Source organism: Haliaeetus albicilla, chromosome 26 (assembly GCF_947461875.1).
Source record: "Haliaeetus albicilla chromosome 26, bHalAlb1.1, whole genome shotgun sequence".
Taxonomy (NCBI): Eukaryota; Metazoa; Chordata; class Aves; order Accipitriformes; family Accipitridae; genus Haliaeetus; species Haliaeetus albicilla.
The window spans coordinates 11,552,290-11,567,072 of record NC_091508.1 but is presented as its reverse complement, the minus strand read 5'-3'; the positions used below and the strand labels follow the sequence as shown (position 1 = coordinate 11,567,072).

The following is a 14,783-nucleotide window of genomic DNA, read 5'->3' as shown; positions in this document are numbered from 1 at the left end:
CACCCAGAGCCAGTGTGCTGGTGCTGTGGGTGGGCATCTCCCACCGCTGCATCGAGATCCTGCAAAGTCCCATGTCCTGGAGAGCTGCTGTCTGCTGAGACCAGTGGAGGGAGAGGTGCACCCAGGTGTCTGCACTTGCAAAGAGTGGCTCGCAGTGGTGGGGACAGGAAAAAGCCAGGCTCCAGAAAGCCTCTGATAACAAAGAGTCCCTGGTGTGCTCAGGGATGCCAGGAGCAGTGTGGCTTTCTGCCCTGCCCAGCCTCTTCCAGGGCTTTGACCGTTATGGAGGGCCTGTCTCAGAAAAATGTTGAGGTCAGCAGTGATTTCTGCCCCTGACATGCAGAAAGGAGAAGCAGCAGAGGGCTGTGCAGCAGGAGCTTTGTACGGGGCTGGTCTGTTCTCACAAGCACAGCTGTCTGGAGTGCTCCCCGTGCTCCTCAGAGCAGAGCTTGCCTTGATTGTACTTTTGCAGGAAACAATGTGCCATTGCAAAGGTTGTGCATGAGAAGTGCTGCTTGCCCTTTTCTTCCTGGGCAAAGCCTCTCTGGGTGCTGGAAAGCAGCTGCCTGCCTTCCCGCAGTGCTGGCCCAGCACCCTGCTCTGCCCGACCAAGCTCATGCCAGCTTGATCTCTGCCACTGGCTGTGGGTACTGCTCTACTTGGGGCTGTATTTCTTAGCTAAGGACCACGCTGCATTGCTCCAGGTCATGTTGCACGGCTCAGGACCTGGTTGCACAGCTCAGGACTATGTCATGCTGCTTGGGGACCACCTTGCAGAGTGCAGGACCACATTGCATGCTGCTCCGTAGCAGCTGGCTCCTTGGCAGGAGTGGCTGGTATGGAGCCCTGCATGCCACCAAGCATGGCAGCATGATGGGGTTAAACCTGTCATGGGGTTAACCCTCTTCTTGCCAGGCTCATGCTGCTTGAAAAGCCACCTCTGATGCTGTTTCCTGGAGCACTTTTTGGGCTCAGAGTCCCTTGCCAGCTGGTGAAAGCCCTTACAAGTCTGACAGGCTGGTCAGATGGGGCTGCTGTGCAAAAGTGGAGGCTGATGTCAGCAATTGTGGGCTGGGGGGTTCAAACTCCTTCCCAGACACTATCAAGAAAGGACAGCTTTGTGGCAGGGACACCCGCGCTGCCCATGCAGATGCAAGGGAGGTGGTAGCAGTGTCAGTGCCTGGTGAGTGTCCCAGTAGGGCTGCCAGTGACGAGTCTCCTGGAAAGAGGTTTCACAGTGCCGCTGTGTGTGCAGCCTGGGAGCTCACAGCTCTGCAGCCAGAGGCTGCTGCAGTGCCGGCCGAATCTGGGCAGGCTGCATGCTTGCTGCCGGGGGGAGACCTGGGGAGCGTCCCCCACTCCTGCCCTGGAGAGCCCCCAGCTGTGCTTTCTGGGCTGATCTGGGGGGATGTTTTTCAGTGGAGGTAAACTGAGCTCCTCCTGGTTTAAACTGCTCTGGTGCAGATGAGACCAGTTTTTTTTGGAGCAGGGACGAGGGCAGCCCATGCCAGTGGTGAAGGCAGCATGGCTGCTGGACCTCCTGGAGCTCCCACTTCCAGCTCTACAGCAGCTCTGTCTAGCTCTGTATGGCCGGTGCCTTAACCACCTGCCCATATACCCTCCTGGGGTACCCCTGCCTCCTCCCAGTGCCCTGCCTCTCTGGCTGCCTGAGGAGGGACCGAGGTTGCCTGGGGGCTGCAGTGGGCAGAGGAGCTGGGCACGGTGCTGGGCCACTGTGTGCATGGGGTTTTGGACTACTGCCATCCCCCTGCCCACACTTTGGAGGGACTTTTGTTGGGCTGTGCCTTTTGACTAGTTCGATGAAACCCTCTGAGGTTTCTGGAGCAGGACGCTGATGTACAGCTCGCCTATGGATCCCCTCCAGTGGCAGCACCAAGCTGCAAGCACTGGTGATACCTGCACCTGGTGGCCGTGGCGGCAGGTCCACAGCATCCATCAAGGTATTGTTTTTTTTTTTCCTCAAGGAACATTTCAGAGGGGCTCATTTTGTTGGCCCTTTTAACGCCATCATGCCCAGTGTGCCTCCCTGCTCCCCTCCTTCCCGCAGTCGGGGCTGGGAGGTGGTTGTTCTAAGAGCATATTGTGGCTGGGAGCACTGGGACTCCTGGGGCAAGCTCTGCTGCTGCCTTTTGTCCCTGAGCATGGTGGAGCCTCTCCAGACAATGGCAGGAAACGTGTTCCGGCTGTGTGTCGCCCCGGCCAGCCTGCCTGCCGGGGCCCTATCTGGCTGGGGAAGGTGCTTTGCAAGGGCTGCATTGTTTGGGGCTGATAAACTCCGGAAACCCGGGTGCAGAATGGAAGGAAGTGTCAAAAGCCTTGAGCCCGGGGCTACAGAGCTGCGCAGCGGGTTCCCACGGCATGGCCGCAGGGCGGCGATCCTGGAAAGAGCCCTGCAGTCCCTGGCAGCATGGGGCCGAGCTTGTTGCGGAGTTGAGGTGGATGTGGGGCCAGCTGCAAGCATCTTCCAGTCTCATTCAGTAATGGATGAATTACTAAAGCCCCTGAGCTATGGTGATCCCAGGGGTCCCCACACCTGGCCCCAGGCTTCATGTCTCGGAGGCTGCGCTGGTGCTGTCCTGAGCTCAGGGTGCATCCGAGGTCCCCTTGGTTTGCCCAGGCCACCCCGGGGCAGTGGTCAGGGAGTAGAGCTTTCTTGGTGCTCTTTGGACTTAAGCTGCCATGATAGGATTCAATTATGGCTGAACTGCTCTGATTTTTTTCTGCCTGGGGACTGCTGAGGGACCCCTGATTGATTTTGGGTGCCCAGCCTGGTTCTGGGGACTGGGGAGGGGTCCCTGTGTCCACTCAAGATAGCCGGAATAGGAGCATCAGGAATGGGGATGCGGGTGTCCTCCCCGTAGGAGGTACCACTGTCAGCATTTTGAACCTGGAGGGGTACCTGGGCCACCAGCCGTGGCATCTCCTCGGATGCTCCAGGAACACCATGGACTGAAGGTGGCATAGGATGGGTGGGGGGAGGCAGGTTCACATGCCAGAGCAGCAAGGAGCTTGTCCCATTACATTGTGGCAGGCAGCCGTGGTTGTGGGGAAGGAGCCCTGTGGATGCCGTGGCTCTGGGCTGTGTGGGTGCGGGGACCACGGGGGATGCTGGCAGGTCTGGTTGGTGACACTTGGAGTGCCACTGTGGGCATGCACTGGCATGATGATGCAGATGCTGTTTTTCTCTTCCCCCCCAGCTGAGCGGAGCCGACCCCGAATGCAGCTGTGATGAAGGGGACGAGACCTCCCGCAAGAAACGGAGTAGGAACCTGTAAGTGTCACATCATGGTGGCATCAGAATGTACCGGGGCTGTTTGCTGTGGTCAAAAACCTCGCCCGAGCCCTGCTGGTCCAGGCAGCCCTTAGGATCCCTGTCTTGTTCCCCCAAGCTTTTCCAGGAAGAAAGTAGCAAAGACACGCATGAACTAAGGTCTCACTTCAGACAGGGAGTCCTGATTTTCAGGGATGAGGGTGGGAGGTGTGCTGGGGGCATCACACAGCCTAGCTGGGAGCAGCCCCTGTTCGCCTTGCTTTGACAGATGGAGTGAAGGAGCCGGCTCTTGCTGGTGGCACAGGGAAAAACAGCTTCCCCAGTGCCGGCAGGGCTCCGCTCCTGCGGTGCCGGGTTCAGGGAGAGGACATGCAAGCAGTGAAACATGAGCTGGGGGGCCTCCTTCCCGCTGGCCCCATGCGGGGAGGAGGAATGGGGAGGTTTCCCACCACCAGACCAGCTCCAGCCCTTGCAGCACATCGCAGCGTGCAGGCAGCATGGCAGGAGCTCTGAGTGTGGGGGCTGCCGAGGGATGCTCGCAGCCCCTCCTGGTAAGGCTTTGGGGTTGCCAAAAAGTGGGTCTGGGCAAGGACGAGGCAGCCGTGGCCTTTGCTTCCCACGAACACAGCTGCAGCTGGGTGGGGGCAGGCACACTGGTGGGGTCAAGCAAGGATGTTTTGGAACGAGCCGCCTCCGGTTCTGCAAGGCAGGATCCAGCCGGGTGTCAGGGCTGCAGGGATGCCGGTGGCTGGGTCTTTCCCTGCTCCACGTGGCTCGGGGCAGTTGGAGAAGTTGCACGTGGTTTGAGTGGCTCAGGGGGTGCGAGGGGGCCCAGCATGCCGCCTGCACACGCAGGCTCGACGGCTTCGCCGCATGTGCCACCTGCCAGCGAGCGGCACTGTTGTCCCATGCGCTTCCTAGCTGCAGCTGGCTATTCTTAGCTCTTTTTATTATTTCCCAACCCCCCCGCTCAACAACACTTGAAATTAAAATGAATTCCTTGCAGTCTGCAGCAGGGACGTCCCCCCATCTGCGTGTCCCTGCTGCAGTGCTGAGCCGGGGGAATCGGGCTGGCAGGGGGCGGCTCAGCTACCCCCAGCTTAGTGGGGTCAGGGGTGGTTGCAGAGAGGGTTTTCTCCTTGCCTTGAGACAGCAACGGATGCGCTGGGGAGCCTCTTGGCATCGCACTGGCCAGCTATTGGCTGCGCAGCCCAGTTGCCAGCCGTCTGTGGGGAGTATTTATGGTGCAAGTGGCTGGGGTTTGGCATTTGCCTCCCCTCCCGGCACCGGCACGCTCTGCCGGCCCCGCTCACCTGCCGGCACTCCCCAATGTACCACGCGATGGTGGACTTTTCCGAAAAATACCTGGAAAGGTAGGACTCCAGCATCCTGCGAGGAAGGGTGACGTGCTTTGCAGGGGATGGTTTGGAAGCAGGGCGGGGCGATTGTGCTGGACGTGGCCTCATGGCCATGCCAGGGCACCGGGGGCAGATCACTTTATAGGGGCAACTCCAGACAGAAAACAGCAATTTTTTATGAAACATTATTTTTGCTGTGGCATTTTATACTGCAGATTGGCTGCAGCTGGGGGCTGTGCATGCCCATGGCTGCCGCACCCTGATTTCATGCCACTTGCTATTTATTTGTAAGCGTGTGCAAGAGGAGCAGTGGGTTTTAAGTTGGGGAACTTCCTTAGGTGGTGCTTGCTGGTGTATTACAGCTGGAAAATCTGCCCATGAGCCGCAGTCACCTGCAAGCCCCAGAGCCTGGTGTGCAGCAGGGCTACCCACTGCAGCTGGCTGGTGTTGTGCAGGGGGCTGTGTGGGTGGAGGCAGCCCACGTGTGTTGGAGACACACACAAGGATTTTTCAGTGCTTTGAAAGCCCCGCCGAGTGCTGAGCTGCAGTGGCTGCCTTGCTAAACTGAGAACACTGCTAAAATTGTTGCTCAGGGCTGTGTGGGATGGCCCGTCCTGTGTGGCGGCTGGTCCTCGGCTGCCGGTGTTGCTGGCAGTGTGGTAATGGGAGGCAGATGGTGTTTGGAGTGTGAGGCTCTGTGTTTGGATCCACTTTTCCCACGTTAGCGCTGAGCTGGTGCCTGGCAGCTGGCAGCAGTGGGACGTGTGTCCTGCTGAGACCACAGCCCAGATGATGCAAAGGCAGCGACACCATCCGTGCCCCCCACGAGGACATGGACAGCACTGGGGACTACGGGGGGCGATTGCCCTCTAAAATCCTTCGATGGCTCAGGGTGCTCAGCACCTTGCAGGATTGAGCCCTGGGGTTGTTGCAGCTACTTTTCCCTGTGGATTGCTGTATTTTACCCTCCTGGGACTGGAGAGAGCTGTGGGTCCAGATAGCATCACTCAGAGTGGGGTACACCCTTGCCTTGAACCCCTCCTATGCCCCTCGTGTCCCTAGCCAGCCCTGGGCATGGCTTGACCAGGCAGAGGTGGCTCCTCTGAGCATCCTTGCATAGACCCACTGGTGTGGGACCTGTGGGAGGTTGCAGGGGGTGGCCTGGCCATGCCACCCTGGGGCCCCATCCACCCTGGTGGCACTGTCGGTCTTGGTACAGGATGAGCATCCCATGCCACCCTGCACGTCCGCTGTGCCCCTTTGTGCCGTGGTGTCATGCAGGGGCTGTGCCACGAGGGGACAGCATCGTCCGCGCCCGTCCTTGCCTGTCACCTCTTCCACCTCCTGCTCCCCTGCCTTGGCCCCTGGGAAGCCCTAGCAGGGCCAGGCTGGGGCTGGGCTGGGGGTCCCATTTTCCCATGGCACTTGCCAAAAATCTTTGTCCCGCTTTGTCCCGGTGGTAGTTTTCTGGGGGAAGCGGGAGCCCTGTGTCTGAGTGTACTTCAGTCTGTCTGTCCAGGGATGGCAGAGCGGGGACCTGTGTGGGGTGGCAGCGTGGGGGGGTCTGTGCCCCAGTGCCCCTTGGTGCTATGTGCTGCCAGTCCCAACCACCCCACTTATGGAGATGTCCCCACAGCCATGCCCGTCCCAGGCTGGTACCAGAGAAGTGTGAGCACCAGCGGGTCACATGTGGGCTCTCAGCCCTGTCCTCGCAGAGGGGACAGGGGACATGGTGAAGCGCTGCTCTCCCTGCTCTGCTCCTAGCCCCTCTCAGCACCGCTGCTGGCCCCGCTGCCTTCCACAGGACGCCTGCGCTCTATAAATAGCCCTCGTAAATCTCCGCCGTGATTATTTTCCCTGCCGTCTCTTGAAAGGCCCCACTATCCACCCTTGCCGCTGATTTTTCCACCTTTCCTCGAGTTTCCCCAGCAACGGTGGAGCCGTCCGAAATAGCAGCAGGGCTGACACAGCCCTTACTCACACGCGCCTCGTTCACCCCACGCTGCATTTAAAGCTCCTCTGGGCTAAGCCCTCCCACTTCCGCGCTGGCCGCACCGGGCGGGAGCGCGGCACAGAGCTGGCGTCAGAAAGCCCGAGCGTCTGGCCGCGCCGGTCGCGCCGGGAGCTACTGCACAGGCCCTCCCAGCAGCCATGCCCTTTTTCCGCGACCTTTCCAAGCCCCAGCCGCTGGAGTTCCACGCGGAGATGCTGCTGGGCGTGCAGAGACCACACAACGGCAGTCTGCAGCGCCGGCACACCATGAAGGAGTAGGTGGTGGGTGCGGGGTGGCGGGCGATGCGTGGATACGAGGCTACTGGTGGGTCCCCTGGGTGCTGGGTGTCCTCCCCTACCCCTCACCCACCTGCTAAAACTTGCTTTTCCCTCTAGAGCCAAGGACATGAAGAACCGGCTGGGGATTTTTCGGAGACGAAACGAGTCCCCAGGGGTCAACCCCTCTGGCAAGCTGGACAAAGTGCTCAAATCACTCAAGTAGGTGCCGTGAGCGGGTGGCGTGGGGATCGGGGGCCGTGGGGGCTTGGGGATGAGCTGCAGTCGGGCTGAGCATCACCTCCAGGGAGGCTGGGTTCACCCTGTTTGGGGAAGCTTTGGACAAACAGTTTTTGTATCCGGAGGAGCATTAAAAACATTTGTTGGCTGAAAATCCCCCCCAGGCGGGTGGGAGGTCTGTGCCTGGGAGGCGGCATAGTGGCGGCTTGGGCTGGAAATTTCCCTGATGGCTGCTTTCTCCCAGTGCCTGTACGTGAAACTTTAACTGGCTGGAGGATGGTTTGAAAAACCGCTTTGCTCTGGAGATGCTCCAGCAGCCGGAGACGAGCCCTCCCTACTCTTGCGCCTGGTGGCTTATCTAGCTGCTTGAACGGGGCAGCTGAAATCCCCACCATCCCGCAGCCTCCTGGGCATTGCCCAGAGCTTTTCCAATTCTTCCTCAGACACCCCAAGTGGCACAGCTGCCTGCACAGACCTCCTTTTATCGGATTTTCTTCCTGCCAGTCTAAAGGCAGAGGTTTCTTCCAGCAGAGCCATTGCAGCGCTGCCCAGTGCAGAGCCTGGCTCTGCCTGCAGATGCTCTGGCAATGCTGGTGCCGATGTGGGAGCCAGGGCCAGCCCTGCTGGGACACACAGCATTGCTTTATCGGCTGGAAATGTTTTGCTTGTGCTGCATTGAGGCAGGCAGTGAACGCGGCTTTCGCAGCTTCACTTTGCCAACGTGCTGTCCTTCTCCTGCAGGCCCACTCCTGAGGAAGCTCTCAAGTGGGGGGACTCCCTGGAGAAGCTGCTGCTGCACAAATGTAAGTGTTTGCCCATCTCTTCCACCTCTGTTTGCTGCCAGGGGAATATCTAGACACGTGCATAGGTAAAGCTGGGATTTCCTCTGTTAATCCCTCCTGGTGTTTGGGGGGTAGAGAAAGAGAAATGAGGCTGCCCCTTGCCTGCACCCTTTCTGCTCCTGCCTGGCCCAGGGGGAGCATTTTGTGATAGGGGCTGGGGAGAGCCATGGCTTGGGGCTGCAGCCACCCTCCAGCTTGGGGAGGAAAAGGCTGTGCAGTAGGTCTGTGAAGCAGGAGCTGCTTTAGATCATTATCCTTCTCACGTATCACAGGGGCACCCCGCATCATGGTCATGTCCTACACAGAGCCCCCATAGGGATGGCCAGGGGGTCCTCTCCCCGTTGCTGCTCCCGCTCCAAGCCCAGCCTCCCTCTTGGTGCTCCATGCCTGCAGCCGGGCTGAGGACTGCATATTCAGCACATGGATGGCTCGCGTTGCCATGCTTGGCCTGGCAATGCCATCGCTGCCTGCTTTTCACAAGGCTTCACAAAGGGTTTTAGGGGACGTAGTTTAGGTTGCACCTTTGCAAGGTTGCTGGGCTGAGAGTCTCACAGGGCCATTCCCCGCCTGTGAGCCGGGAGTAGAGATGTGTCTCTGTCCCCACAGACGGGCTCGCTGCCTTCAGGGCCTTCCTGCGCACCGAGTTCAGTGAGGAGAACCTGGAGTTCTGGCTGGCCTGTGAGGAGTTCAAGAAGATCAAATCCCAGTCCAAGATGGTCTCCAAGGCCAAGAAGATCTTCGCCGAGTACATCGCCATCCAGTCCTGCAAGGAGGTGAGGGCTGGCTCCCGCGCTGGCGTGTGGCTCCACGGCACGGCAGTTGCCTGGGGAGCTGCTCACCAGTGCTGGTCTCTCTGACTGCAGGTCAACCTGGACTCCTACACGCGGGAGCACACCAAGGAGAACCTGCAGAATATCACCCGCAGCTGCTTCGACCTCGCGCAGAAGAGGATTTACGGGCTCATGGAGAAGGACTCATACCCCCGCTTCCTCCGCTCTGACTTGTACTTAGACATAATTAACCAGAAGAAAGCCAGCTCCCCACTGTAGACCTAAGGACTCTCTCGGGGCAGGCTGGGAGCTGTGTGTTTACATGAAATCAGGTGGTGGAGGCCTTCCCGGGGGATGGCGGGAGTGTGCCTTCCCGCTGCTGTTTGTGCCCCCAAGCCATATTCCTGCAGTCGACGGGTGTGGGGCAGCTGAAGGCACCGAGCATGAGGCCGAGGGGACCAACAAGCCAAGCAGTCTGGTACTGCTCCATCGCCCCATCTCACCATCGCTGGTACGACGCCTTCGGGGTGACTCCGGCATGGATTTTAGCCAGGAGGGAAGCTCCCACAAGACTACTGTGAAGCACGCGCCCAAGGTGCGAGTGTTGCTGGAAGGCGACGAGTGATCCCGACTTGGCGAGGAGGAGGAGGAGGACTTCTGTGCAGGGCTCCGGCAAGGGGACAACAGCACCAACATGAGCATCTTCCCTGGATAAAAGACTTCTGAACTGGACCAACCCCACGATGCTGCTGTGCTTCCCCATGCCGGCGATGCCTCCCGGCTCCCCTGAAGCAGCTATCCCACAGGAGCCCGGCGCTTCCTTCGCTCGTAGTGGGTCCCCTTGGGAGCATCGAAAGCCGTGTCCTTCCCCTGTGCTGGAGGTGTGCAAGCTAACTGCCTCCTGCTCCCACCCCTGGTTTATTTATTGACCTCTTATAGCTGGACGCGTTGCTGTGTAATAGGAAATCCTCGTGTCCTTTCCTGTTCTGAAATTACAAGTGCAATATTTGTGTGTGTTGCGGCGGAGTTCTCCGGTGGAGTGGATGCCTTTTTTTCCGAGTGCGTACAGCATTTTCTAAGTTAGCAGGTTTTATCTGACAAAACGCATTCCCTAGCAGCGGGCCGCTGGGGGAGCCTGGGTGTATATATCATGCCCTGACGACGGAGGGTTTGGTGATGGAGAAAAGCAGCTCTGTGAATCAGACACTCTCCTTACTCTGGATAACAATACTGTGTTTTGAGAAGCGGGGGTTATTGCTGAACCTGGCAGAGCTGGATAGACTGCCTGCCTCCAGGCACCCAGTTTACAGTGCGAAGCATCTCTGCAGCTAGCAAAAATACATTGTCATGGTCATAGGTAAATAAAAGGAGAATATAATTTCTTGTAGCTGCCTTTTCTTCGTGGCATGTTTCTCAGCACTGGCGGAGCTGTGTGTCCCCTGCCTCACTGAGGAGCATAAAATCCTGTTACTGCATGGCTAAAGATGGGAAAATGTGGTCCCATGAATTTCTGAGCTGTTTTTTATGACGGAGCAGCTGCTAGATGCTCCTGAGGCATGGCCTGGGTGTAGCCCTGCAGGAACACGGAAAGTTTTGCCCAAAACAAGACTGTTCCCAGGGATAGCATTCACTATTTAAACACGGCAGGGCATGAGCCTCTGAACATGGAAATGCCCAGAAACATAAGTGACCTAGTGTAGCTCTGGGTCCCTCTGGGGACACACCAAAAGAAACAACAAAAAGCCCAACAGTGCTATTTCAGGTCCTGGCTGCACAGCTTGGCAGGGCTGCTCCTGCCCCAGCAAAGGCAGCGCTTTGACAGCTCTGGTGTGTGATGAAAATGTTTTGTAAAGGCCGTTCATGGTGCGTTCAGTAGCTGAAATATCTTGTGCCAGTCACCTGCTTGTGGCCAGCCTTGGATGGCTCAGAGATAGGCTTATGGTGTCACGGGGGCCATGCTGGGGTGTGGGGTGGCACGGCCCGGGGGTGCTGCTGGTGATGCCCAAGGATGGAGGTGGTGTGGCTGCCCCAGCAATCCCACCTGGGCACAGCTGTCCCTGGCAGATATGATCTCTTCTGGGGAACTGTCTGTGTTTCCCTCCTTGAACAACCAGCAGGTGATGGCCGGGTGGGGAAACTGAGGCAGAGCTGAGGGGACCCCTCAGGGGTTGGCTGGAGGCAGCAGGGTTGGTGGGACGCCTGCATGGCCCTCCTGGGGATGCTTCCAGCACCCTGGGGTTGAGGCCCGTGGGCTGGTGTCCCAGCTGCGACCCACTGAACAACCCCAGAGCTGCTGGGACCCAGCGGGTCGGTCCAGCCTCCCTGTGAGCGCTGCCATGGTCACCCCATCTGATTCCTCCAAGCCAGACTCTCCTCTTTCTCCTAGTGTTGCTGAGAGCCTTCATCTCCTCTCCTTCCCAGCTGGGAGGGTTTCCCTTTATATCTGGCCTTGACACAGACTTCCTTGCCCTTTCTCCCCTCTCTCCATCACCCACATACTCTTGACCTCTCCGCACTCAGTCCCAAGCCATCAGTGTTAGGAAACTGTAATTACAAGGTCACTTTGTTGGCTTCCCCACTTCTCCGTGTCCCTGGGCTCCCAGGGGCAGCATGCAGGCGGACTTGGCTCAGGGGGCTTTGTGGGTACTGGGCAGGTCGGTACTTGCTGTTACCTTCTCTCTGCCCTGAATGCTAGGTCCAGTGAGCCCTCCTGTGGCTGTTGGCGATGCCCAGGAGCATCTACCCTGCATAACCATGCCTGGTTTCGAGCCTATAACCTGCCTGGCATATGTGAATTGTCTGAGTTGATCTGGCAGGGAGGGCAGCAAGGGCTGGAGCTGCTGTGGGACATGTGGTGTGGGAATCTGGTGGATGGCTTGGAATAAACATCACCGACCTGCATGCAGACAGTCCCTGCAAGGGACAGAGGCACCTGTGTGTGCAAAAGGCAGAGAAATGGGAACCTGGGATGACTCCCTGGAGGAAATGGAAGTAGCCCTGCGTGAGCGACAGAAATTTGGTTATTGCTGTAACAGAATTTATTGCTGACCCGCCAGGTTAGTGTGAGTCACTCTGCAAACACCAGCCTCGTGTGCTTGGGAGGCGCTTGATTTCTAGGAGAGGCAGGGCTGGGGTGCAAGGTGGAAATGCCAGGTGCTTGTCCCATGTTTTCCCAGGATGGCCAGTGCCCTCTTCAGCAGGACAAGTCTCATCATGGACCCTGTGGTGACACCAAAGCCACAGCTTTGTTCCCTCTGTGCTGCAGAAGAGGAGCTGTGCCATCTTCTCCAAGACTTTGTGCCTCAGAGTGAAGGGTATGAAAAACTTGGAGCATCTGGATGGGAACTGGATGGGGGGACGTCAGCTCATGGAGGGGGCTTGTTCCGAGGGGACATTGGTTGGGATGGAGATAGGGCCCCACTGCCCTGAGCAGCTCCTTTTGCAGGGGGGATTAGGGGACGGGGAGCTGCTAAAGCTGTTATGGGGGCACTGAGCTTACAACACAAGCAGAAGGGGGACAGAAATGTCCTTGTTTAGCACAAAGTAAGATGTCCGGGACAAAATCCAGTCAGGCTGCAAGGGATGTGAAGAGAAGAAATTATTGAGTTATTGATACCAATGCAGCAAGCCTAAGCAATGAAAATGGGAATTAGATTTTCCTAATTCCTAATTTGATGCACAACCTCAAACCAACCAGATTTGCCGACAGCTGGAGGGATGCTCCCACGGCAGCAATGCTGAAATCGCAGGGGGTTGCCTGGTTGGGGATGGCCCTGGGGAGGAAGAAGTGGCCTTTTGCAGAGAAAATGCCATTACCTGCACCCAAGCCACCGCCACTGAAGCCGTGAAGGTGGTGGGTGGCACGTGGTGGTGACAGTGGAGTCACTGCTTGTCTCAGGTGTGTGTGCAGGCAACTGCCTGCGGACATCGCTGCTGCCGGGCTGCTATTTTGCGCAGCGGCTGAAGGCAATTTCCCAATGTGGAAATCAATGCCTTCCAAAATGGGGAGGATGCTGTAACGGACCTTATCTCAGCAGATAACAAGGATTTATCTTGGGGATAAAAATTAGTGGTTGCTCAGTTGCAAGTAGTCACAACTCAGCTGTGTTTGTCATGTGCAAACAGGGTGAAGTCCACCAAGGCCTGGGTGCTCTTGGTTCATTCATGGGATGAAGCTCACCCAGCTGAAGGCAGCCAAGAGGCAAAGCACCCCAGGGAGAGGATATAAATAGGAAAAAGGGAATTATCACCAGAAAGCGCTGAATGCTTTGTTAGGTTCAAAAAAATGCCATGACCCCATAGGTGAAAAAGGTTAAGACTGCTGGGAAAAACATCCTAAATTCCTGGGATTAACATCATGATTTCCTCACACCCTCAGGGATAAGGAGGTTGGGATGAACCAAAAGGACTTGGGGAGGCTGGTAAATGAGTCTTACCTGTCCCAGCTGATGGGCCTTGACCCTTCAGGTGTCCCTCAGCTCAGTATTTCATCAGTTTCCTAATGCAGCAGCCAGAGATGGGTAGTGGGGTCATCTGTGATTTACAAAAGCAAATGGAGTTCTGAAAATAGGGGTTACCAGAAAATACAGTTCAAGTCACTGAGCACCTCTTGGATGAAGACTTACTGGGGGAAGCTAATGAGCAGTGTGGGCATCCCATGCCAGGGCTGTGCCCGTGAGGCCAGCCTTGGCCAGCACTGGTCCTCACCCGCATGCAGATGAGCATCTGCAGTGTCCAGGGAAGTGTAACTCTTTGCAGCAAGCAGCACTCAGGTTGCAAGAGGGCCTCATTTCAGAGCTGGCTAGAAGCCGTGAGTGTAAAGCCTTTCTCTTATTTCTGCAAAAATAAAAAGTATGCCTATTTTACAGGTGTGCACCATGCCCCAAGAGGGCAAACCAATAAAGGCTCCAGCAATGCGCAGCCTTTATTGGTCTTTTCCAAGGCACCCATCCTGGAGTATAAACTTATCCAAATAACTTTCTACTGAGCAAAATAATTCCTTGGACCCCTGATTAGACAAATATTCTCAGAATAGAAACAAGGCTACTTTATAGCCATAGACTAAACATAGCTCAACAGCTAGATACTGAAACTGCAGACACAAAAATTCCCTTGCCCTGGTGAAACAGCTGACTTGCTGTGCAAGTCACTTAACCCCGCTTAGAGAGTTATTGAGGCTTATCAGGAGCACGCTAAACTCTTATTTGGGTAGCCAAGATGCCCAGACGCCGGCCAGAGACCTGCCGCAGGAACACTCAGTCTTTGGTCATCTGCATGGCGGGGATGGAAATCGGGGTTGGTCTGGGTTTGTTTGGGGACTTTTGCTTCCACAGGGTTTGATAAGGGCCAGGGGGTGCAGGGATGTATTTGAGGGCTCTTGTCCTTTCAGACAGTGACCCCACGAGGCTGGGCTCAAAGCCATCTGGGGCAGCTGAGGGGCACCCCTGCAGTGTGATGGGGGGGTACCCAGCTCAGCACTGCCCTGTGAGGGGTGTCATCCTGCCCAGGGGAGCTACAAACAGTGATGCCCTTCAGATGCATCCTTGAATTGAGGCTGTAAGGACAAGTGCCACCAACCTTTGTAGCGGGCATTAGCAATGTCACTCCTAAACAATCCAAGGGAGCAAAGCAGGAAAAAATAAAATGCTTCTGAAGTAAAAATAAAAACAGCCCCAGATGCTGTCTGTCAAGGAAATAAAATAAGCTCAGCTGGGCTGCTGCCAGGACAGGAAATCCAGCAGTGGTAAGAGTCCCCTGGGTGCCGCAAACTCATTCGGGAAGCATTGTTATGACCCTCTCATTGCTCATTTTCTGATTCTTCTCTGCATTAGGTCATTTTTACTCAGCTCATCCAGCTCACACATTCCCCAGTGCTGGGGAAGGAAGGCAAATAATGCCGACTCTCGGCCAGCCTTGAGGCGCTGGGGAAGGCTGCAGAGAAGGATGGTGAAAAATACTTTCCTTTGCTGCTGAGCAGACCTGTGGGGCAGTGACACAGGGGGAGGACCCTCTC

The 14,783-nt window shown here is 56.9% G+C and overlaps 1 protein-coding gene across 7 annotated transcripts in view; it reads left to right on the top strand.

Annotated features, from left to right (window-relative positions):
- Nucleotides 1-10,157, top strand: part of RGS3 (regulator of G protein signaling 3) — a 91,041-nt gene extending 80,884 nt beyond the window's left edge. For 5 of the 7 annotated variants that reach the window (XM_069771895.1, XM_069771894.1, XM_069771896.1 and 2 more), the window contains 5 exons: nucleotides 3,219-3,292; nucleotides 7,039-7,140; nucleotides 7,900-7,961; nucleotides 8,607-8,773; nucleotides 8,864-10,157. In XM_069771895.1, coding sequence (XP_069627996.1) covers nucleotides 3,219-3,292; nucleotides 7,039-7,140; nucleotides 7,900-7,961; nucleotides 8,607-8,773; nucleotides 8,864-9,049 — 591 coding nt within the window. In that variant the 3' untranslated portion in view covers nucleotides 9,050-10,157. Of the gene's footprint in view, nucleotides 1-3,218; nucleotides 3,293-4,329; nucleotides 4,666-6,369; nucleotides 6,918-7,038; nucleotides 7,141-7,899; nucleotides 7,962-8,606; nucleotides 8,774-8,863 lie in introns of those variants that run through there. The other 2 variants (XM_069771901.1, XM_069771900.1) reach the window with 2 other exon arrangements.
- The last annotated feature ends 4,626 nt before the right edge of the window (nucleotides 10,158-14,783 follow it).